General features: G+C 32.4%; 1 protein-coding gene and 1 long non-coding RNA gene across 2 annotated transcripts in view; both read left to right on the plus strand.

The window, feature by feature from the left end:
* Positions 1-4354, plus strand: part of LOC117224928 (uncharacterized) — a 44327-nt gene extending 39973 nt beyond the window's left edge. Inside the window, exons 2-3 of the mRNA XM_033478150.2 lie at positions 3401-3663; positions 3967-4354. Of these exons, the coding sequence (XP_033334041.1) occupies positions 3401-3663; positions 3967-4023 (320 nt within the window). The 3' untranslated portion in view covers positions 4024-4354. The remainder of the gene's footprint in view (positions 1-3400; positions 3664-3966) is intronic.
* A 1489-nt stretch (positions 4355-5843) lies between these two features.
* LOC143260456 (uncharacterized) lies at positions 5844-7701 on the plus strand. The gene is made up of 2 exons (XR_013034667.1): positions 5844-6377; positions 6455-7701. It is a non-coding gene; the product is annotated as an uncharacterized LOC143260456 (long non-coding RNA).
* The last annotated feature ends 1739 nt before the right edge of the window (positions 7702-9440 follow it).

Here is a 9440-nt window from a genome sequence, read left to right on the forward strand (position 1 = left end):
GACGTCACGAATTTGTACCTTTACCTGGCATCACTGGTTCCCGCTAAACTCCACGATGAAAATCACTTTGTCGTATAAATAGCACATGACAGCGCATACAAACAACTCTGCATTCCCGTAGAATTGTCCCGTAGTCGGATTGATAACGATTTCGTTTAGTATTAACGTTATAGAGGACGAGTAAACAAATATTTAATAACATGCAATGTCTAATGGTGTATACACACGTAACCAGCCGCCATCGCGAATGTGCGAACGTTAACAATACCTAAAATTGGAATTAAATAATTGAGTCAAACTTTCAAGGGATAGATGCTGGTGCACATAAACTGCCGGATGCTCTCAAGGTACACCGGAAACCTTGCATCAAGTATTAAGAGACGTTTCTTCAGTGAAAACATGTCCCCCCGCCAGCGTTAATGCATTTCTCCAACGGGTTTTTGAGGCATGAATACCGTTTTTCAAAGAAGTTCACGTTTTTCAATTATTTACTGGATTTTTCTGTGCTTTTGCCAACAATCTATAATTTGACAATATTTCTGAAGTATCCAACTCCGTAAAATTATCTTAATCTTTAGAAAGGTAATTACATTCGTTCAACACAATTATTTACTTTTTGCGACGTATGCGAGTGAAGATTAACACGGAGAAAGATCATGTGGAGAAGCAGAATTTTGAATTTATCACGCGTATGTTTTACATATTGGCAACTTATTTGAGCTGTTTCTGATATTTCTTGTACCATAAATATTTATATTACTGTATTTTAATATCAGATATTGCACAAGCTTATGTAGTAAAAAAATAATGGATAGAACAAGAAGAGGTAGAACTTTATCGCTGCATAATATTCAAATAATTTCTTACTTCAGTTGATCAAATCATTTAAATAAACGTATTCAAACTGACTCGCTTATTATGGAAATGATAGCAAATCCTTAATTTCATCTCAATTAAAATGTGCCGAAGCTAAAGCGAAATAAAAAGTATTTCTCTCTAACGAGAACGAAATACGTGGTGAAAGAATAAAATGCTGTTAAAAAGTTGTATTAACACACTTTTTTACATTTTGTCTTATTCTTTATACTTTCTTCAAACAATTCAAACATACGGCAGTCATTTTCCAAGTATACAGAAAATTACACTAAATTTATCTGCTTTGTTCTTTTTTTCTCTATTCCGGTACGGTTAAAGTTAACGTATTTTGCAACAGGATCGAAAGACATAAGAAGAACGTGAATGATTTTTATACGTCGTCTATGCAGCATGTAGACGGCATCCTTTGTATGCAAGAAAATTTGCTTCGTAGGAAGTTGCCCCTACAATCGGGCTCTTCAGAGGGCTTTTCAAGCTTTTGAAACGCACGAACGAACGCGTTTGAGCGTTGACGGGAAGAAGCTCGTAACGAACGATCGATTAAACCCGGCTTCGTTTACGATTATAATTGAGTGAATAAATTCGCGCGCGACCCTGTCGTTCGTTTTACTTTCTTGTTTTCATTTTTATCACTGCGTTGGTCACGTGCGACAAATCACGTTTCCATCCGAGCCTCGTTTGAAGCGCCTAAGCCAATCCTTGATTTATTATTTCATTGCGAATGGTCGGCTTGCTTCGTGTTACGCGTTTACAATTATATTCCGGTCCATTGAAATGGAAAATTTTCTTTCCATAATGTAAGAGTACATTCGCCATTACTATTTTCGTTGTCTGTTACAATATATCTGCTTGACTACTTTTTCAGAAACGTTAATTCATTCTCATTGTTCAGTCATACCTTGGTTCTACTTTTAGAAATAAGTCGGTTATTTTATATTTCATTTGCTCAGAAAATCTGAAAAGAGAATTTACTAATAATAATAATTTTCAGTGTTACAGCCAAGGAAAGGAACTTGATTTCACAGATATAACCTAAATCCATTCATTCATCTCACTCAAATATTCCATTAATTCCGTCGCCTGTTTTTTAATTCTATCTTAAATTTTACGTTTCATTTTTATCTTTCGAACAGAATCTGCTGAATATGTATACGCGGAATAACTTTTTTTAAATCGGTCCAAATAACTTGAATTCTTTTAGATGTCAAACCGACTAGTTTTCTGGAAAATGAGCGTACACGAATTTTTTAGATTATTGTACAATTAATTGGAATGATATAAAAAAAATTGAAAACGATGTTTCTTAACATTTTCATTTATAACAAAAATTTATAAAATATGTTTCGTAGATCTCGGTTACTTGTACAGAGTGTTCCAGCATCGGTGATATTGACATAACCGAGGAGAGGGTGATTTTATACATATAAAAGAGAACAAATCGAAAATAAGGAATTAAATTTTTTCAGTTGAGGCTTCGTTGTCACGTAAATCGACTTTGAATATTTAGATTTCTCAACAATTTTTGATTTAACAAAGTAAATTAGTAACGATATTACATGTCTTAACTCAAATCCACTCTAAACCCATAGACAGAAATGATGTTGATACTAATTATATTAATACTATTTATAAGTGACATATGACTTTTATTGAGATCCATGCAATGGCATCCATCTAAACTGTAGTTTTCAGTGTGTGTGTTTGTTCAATATTCAAAGTCGATTTTCTGGACAACGAAGCTTGAAATGAAAAAATGGAATTATGAATGACAGAGAAGTTTCAATCACTATGGCTTTCAAAGAAGTCGTAAGACAAGGGGTTAACGTATTCATCGGGTCATCGGTATTCATGTAGAATAATCTTTAATATTTTTCGTACGGATTTTTTATAGCTTAAAGAAAATTGAAAATACGATATACTGTATACTTCTTAATCTTCACTATCGAGGTTGTCCCATTTAACGCCACTCAATTATCTCCTAAACTATAGTTCGTTCCAAGAAATGTTTCAAATGAAACTTACTCTGTTTCGAGGTGGACATTTTATAATGGTCACAAATTTTTACTAAGTGGACGTACTTCCGAGATTTCAGAGTGACTTTGGTTTCTTTTTTTACTATTCCTTGCAAAATATTATTCAAGTACAAATTGCTAAAACTCTCCATTTTTATGTTCCCAAATAGAAGTTTAATATTTCATCGAAGCTTTATTCATTTATCTACTAAATTTCAAAATTAGATACTAACATCATTATACATACACACTTACATGAAACTACTGAACTGATCGAAACGATTTATTTTTATACTTCACAAAGATTCTTGCACAGGTGTTTACTATACTGAAAATTGTATCGAATCTCAAGAAACGTGCTCTTATGAGACACGTGTCATTTTCAGAAATAATTAAAAACATGTAAAATGATCGTCAATGTCTTTCAAATTAATAGCATCCCTTCACATATGCACCCCAAACATTAAAATGCTGCGATTAGGTACAACCATCACATTTGATCATTTTTTCAGGTGGTTGTTCAGCGTTTGGTCATTCCTGTTTCGGTGGGCATGGCAAGAGGTTCGACCCCCATATACGAGATAATGCATTTCCGGAAAACGAGGCAACAGATAGCGATAGGAATCAAGAATTAGATACCATGCGTTTAAATAATGATTTCGCTTTACCTATGCAGAAGTTTGGGGAACAAGATAAATTGCTTCTTCCTCAAACACATCGTTCGGATTCGGCGAAAGTCAATCCTGATACGTTATCGTTTATCGTCGGAAAATGGGTACGTACACCTTATTATACTTATCTTTGACGTAGGACAAAAATCAATTCATACGAAATCTGAATGTATTGAATTCAGTAAAAAAAAATCTATTATTTACACTCTATGGAAAATGTTGTAACTGTATATATTACCTGAAAAGCTTCATTTGTAAAGATCCAGTTTTTATAAAGTAAGAAGTACTTAACTTTACAAAACAAACTAAATAACAACTTCAGGATGAATCAGATTATATTTAAAATGACATTAAAAAAAAGTTAGACGGATAAATTAAAAATTAATGTTTGCATTTTTTAATTGCAGTTGACATCGCATCGTCGGCTTCATCAATCGGACCTGGTGGATCTCAATAACAAATAAATAATATAGGGATTATGTTGTATTTTAGACTTATCGCTAGATAATAAAACATATGAAGTTAATAAAGGCAAGAATGAACAAATTTTGGTTACTATATTGTTCTCAGATCTTTTTCTAATTTATAGATGAAATGAATTATTAAGTAATTGTTGATGATGTACGTACATTGTTTACAGTCACATGAGACAGATGTTATTATACTTTGCTATTGTGGCATATATATATTCCGCTTCTTTTAATAATGAAGTACAATTATATATACATACATATATATTATTTACATTATATGCAAGAATAGAGTGAATTAAATAAAATGTTATTCCTTATCAAATTTGTGTACTTTGATTTCTTCCGTATCAAATATTTCTACTGTATCAAGTATCTCGCTACCAGTACGTCGGTTTTGCGACGCCATGGACGAGATATCTCGCGTCTCAACGTTCGTTATTCGGTGCTGTTGACGAGATATCTCGCGTTGCAATTTCTATTTTACGATGCTATGGACGAGATATCTCGCATTCCAATTTCCACGTTTCGAAATATTTTATACATTGTAAGAATAAAGAATTTAATCTATAAAAATATAGCATATCCTTTATTTATATTACCATCATCGAATTCTTGTCCACTAACAATAAAAGGATTTCTTATCTTAAGTTACTAGATGAAAGAATTTGTTCCTTAAGACAAGAGAAGCGAGATATTTCTCCTATAACCTCGTAAAACAGAAATTGCAATACGAGATATCTCGTCCATAGCATCGTAAAATAGAAATTGCAACGCGAGATATCTCGTCAACAGCACCGAATAACGAACGTTGAGACACCAGATAATAACGAAAGGTTTATTTTTGTAACACTTAAGTCTTCTAAATGTGTCTATTTAATTTTAAAACAATGAAAAAACTGTGCTTAAATGTGTAATACTTTTTTGTTCAAACAAAACGAGCACATTTGTCAAAGAAATGTAATCTTAAATATGTGCTTAAAAATTTACATACTTATAATCAAATTAAATAAGTTTCACTAACCTGTCAATTTCGATTTTGCTGAATCTGTACAAAATCTGTAAAGGACATAAATAAAAAGTCAATCTCCTCTGTTAACCTGTACCCTTTCATGTATTTTTCTATTTATCTTTTGAAAGCTAGATCGCGCATTCACAATATATTTATTTAATAAATGATATTAAAGTGTATGACATGTTTAAGCACTGAAAAATAAACAATTAGCAAGAAATTGAATGTACTTAAATGCATCTCTGCTGAAGATCGTTACTTTCAAAATGTAGGAAGTTAGAAGCTTCGTTCCTTTGTTGCTGAGATTATCACAAGATAAAGAAGCTCGAGGAAACTTTAATGTTTTCGAAACGAGAACTAACTATATGATAAAGCGGAACTGAGGAAAATTGATTGTTATAGAAATTTCGTCACTACCCAAATCAGTATACATACATACTACTGCTTATGTTTGTAAAATGATAATATACAAGTTTGTTGATATTTACTGTTTCAGAGTAATAATTAGACTACGAACCGTTTTGTAAAATAAAAATTGTTAAAGTTAATTGTAAGGAACACAAGTTAGATGAAAATGTCTTTCCTCTTTTAACAATTGTAACAAATTGAAAATAATGTATACATAGTCTCATTACCTTGTTAGATTCCGCACAGCACGAATCCACGTAGTAGCAAAATGCTCAAACTATTAGTCAAACTCGACTGTTGGTAATGTATTATATCTAGCAGTTTCAGCGTTTTGCCATTACGTTCGATGGCATTATGTTTATTGATTAGAAACATTAAAAAATAAATACTGATTCATATCATAACTATTCCATAAAGCAAAAATATATTGAACATTGTATGGATAGTATATATTCTATACTGTGTTGTACACTTTGTACCCCGACTCGCATTGACGACGACCAAGCCAACGCAGGTCTTTTGCTATATCTTTGGCAAAGGTCATCGTCCACAATAACGAACGCCGCACGCTGAGCTCTTTATTCTTCAAGTTGTAATTCGATCTTGTTCTCCATATTCTATATTATTACGCCTCTCCTTAAAAGTTCTAATTTTATTAGAAAGTTCCTCTATTCTGACATTTGCATAAAAATGTATCTTTACAAATTGTACAACATAATTATACTATAACAATGATCAAGAGACATCAATCTGTGGGATAGCTCATTCAAAAACAATTAGTAGAAGTTTGTCAAACTGAGGAACATGAAATCCAAGCAAAAAAAGAATTATAAAGTGATCTCACAAGTCACGTATCAGGTTTTGTCGAAAAAAAATAAATACAATGCAGTCTGAATTAATCAACCAAAATCACATCAGTGAGTAGAAGGTAATCCAACGTAAATACTAGAAAATAAAAGCTTGTAAGTACAATTACTATTTGATAATTGTAATTTTGATTTGCAGATTTACAATATTTTAAAACAAATTGAAGAATTAATGAGAAATATAAAGAAAACATCAGAAAATCATACATAAAAAGTCCGTTCATTGGAATAGGTGAAGTTTGAATTTAATATTTGCATCAATAATTCAACAAATGAAATTGCAAAATGTGAGAAAAGAGTAATCGTTGAATGGATAAAGAAAGCTTTTTTATATTAGCTTGCATTTATATCATTATAATTCACTTATTTCATGCAAGTTTGTTAATGTAGATAAACATTATGATCAGAGAAGCAAAGAAGAAAAAATGCGATTAATCAGAATATATATAAGATACTTGAATCTGGTACAGAAGGAATGGTTATTGTTGAATGAAAAACTATTAGAGAAAGATACAGAAATAAATTAAATTTCAATAATCTTAGAAGAATTGGTCTTCTACACAAATCCAGGTGTCTATCTGAAAATACAATCATAAATTTAATTGAAGTTTTATCAATTTGGTCTAAATTTACAACTGGAACCAGGTCAAGCAAAAGTGGGATTGATAGAAATAAAAGAATTGCAGTCATTTACAAAATTGTATAGACTTGAAGCTACAAATGACAGAAAATTAAGCATCAGTTGGTAAATTAACTAAATACTTAACACAAAGAAATGTTGATGTCTAAGAGTTGCAATATAAATTAAAACATGAGGAAAATAGAATAAGCAAGCATCACGAGTTACTAACCATTATGCGCAATAATTCAAAAGTGGTACATATCCAGATACATGATTTAATGAAACAATTAGATGATAAAAAAAGTATTAGTAAATCAATAGAAACTGAAAAAGTAAATAAAATTCAACTGATTAAATTTGTATTTGAAGCCAGAATTCATAATTTCAATTAATTATATGTATTAATTATATTAATACAATTATATATGCGAACTGCGAGGCAAAAGATGCTAAAAATGCCGAAGTATTTTTATTTGCTTTTGTCATAAATATAAAACTTGATTGTAGGATAGATTTCGAGAATTTTATTTAACTTAATTAACCTTCGATCCAACTTCAAAACATGACTAAACATTTACATGAAACGAGAAATATTCTGCTTAATTGCAGAAGAAGAATAGTATTCAAGAACTCAAAATTTCTCAATTAAAAAGCGATAAATCGTGAACTTGATCTACAATTGAAAGAAAGTAAAGTAGAAATGGCAGAAGATAATAACATCTTGGAAACTGGAATAATAAAATACAAAGATACGTTAAATAAGACATTGTCGAACTAATCGCTCATCAAAATCATAAGAAAAAATTTGACATGTGTCTCAGTTAAAAGATAAAATCAGTTAATTGGAACTAGTGTGTTATATGCAATACAATAAAATACAATGCATCTTTTTTAGGATTTATGCAAGAAAGCAAGAGAAATAAAGTATATACATGTAAATAGAGTGTCCAAGAAGTCTGTCTGAGATCACTTTCTAATTCTTTCTTAGCTTTGATTTCACGTGCTTTAGCTTCACAAGCTTCTAATAATTGTTTTGAATGAGGTTTCTCACAGATTAATATCTCTCAATTATTGTTACAGCATAGTTATGTTGTAGAATGTACAAAGATACATTTCTATGCAAATGTCAGAATAGAGGAACTTTTTAATAAAATTGAAATCTTTGAGCAAAGACATAATAATATAAATGGTTAGACCAAGTTGCTTGAAGAAGGTAGAGCGTGGCGAGAAGCAGCCAAAAAATATGTTCCTTTCATATAAATTAATTTTGTTAAGAAATTCTACTTTTGGAAGAATATAATTTGTTTTTGTTACTCTAAAGAGACCAGAAAGCTTCTTGAATATAATGCGCGTCTAAAAAGGATCACGAAGAGATTAGTGAAATTTGTTGCTTATGATTTTGATATCCGATTTTGATAGTCAAGCTAATCCGCCATCAAAATCAGAACAAAAAAATTGGCACGTGTCTCAGTTGAAAGATCAAATGGTCTGTTCAATAATCTTTAAATTGATTTCTCTTGATGGAAGTACATGAAATTATGTGCAATATAATAAAATATAATATATGCTTATTCAACAAAAAGTCATTGAAAAAGTAAGATCAGAAGAGAAATATATGTCAATTAAGTGCAACAAGTTTAAGTGGCTACTCTCAAGAGCATTTTCTGTGCCCTTATGTGCGAAAAGGGTTCTGATGGTGCTCTTGGAGTAGGTTTTCACGATTTTGTTTAGCCATTGGTTGGTACCCCTTGATTATGGTAGTCTCTGGTAATTCTGGATAGTTCTTCTCCTTGGGGATTATCATCACGTTTTCAGGTTTAGAAGTTAATTATTGGTTGTTCTTTTTGCTATTGATAACTAGTTTGGTTTTTGCTTGAGTAATGGTCCTGTAAACACTGCAGTTTGTGCAAGTTAGGATGTAATTGACTCCTTTATTGAGGATCATTCTTCCACACGCTACGTGAAATGTGGGATGGTTGCCTTTGTAATGTCGTTGTTACAGGTCCTTTTGCTGAGTAGGCCACATAATCTTTGGAGCCACTGTGCTCAAAAAGGTGAGCAGTACCGTTTCAGATAGTTGCCATGTGATCTCCATGGTCGAAGGATCAAAATTACATTTGCTAAACTTTTTGCATATATAATTGTTGCGGTCAAGTGGCCAGGATTTATGGCAGGGGCCATGTGCTTGGGTACCCCGACGGTATGGGTCTGTCTTTGGCCGTTCCCGGGCACAAGCAGCCCCGACATAACGACTCCTGGTCCTTGATTACGGTCCAGTCAATTACGGTTGGGTCTGGCACTGTTTGGGCACGTAGGCCCATCAGCGCGGGATGTTTAGCAGGTGTTAGTTTGCCATTCTCCCTGCTAACTCTCGGCCCACCGTTTTGGGGCCGTCTCACTGTTTTTGGGACTGCAGTGATTGGACCGTAATTCCTTGCCGCCCACCCTATGTTGAGAAGAGTAGGGAGGACCGAGGTTATATTAGGGATGACCCCGGTCCTCT

Source organism: Megalopta genalis, chromosome 13, assembly GCF_051020955.1.
Source record: "Megalopta genalis isolate 19385.01 chromosome 13, iyMegGena1_principal, whole genome shotgun sequence".
In the NCBI taxonomy this organism is placed as follows: Eukaryota; Metazoa; Arthropoda; class Insecta; order Hymenoptera; family Halictidae; genus Megalopta; species Megalopta genalis.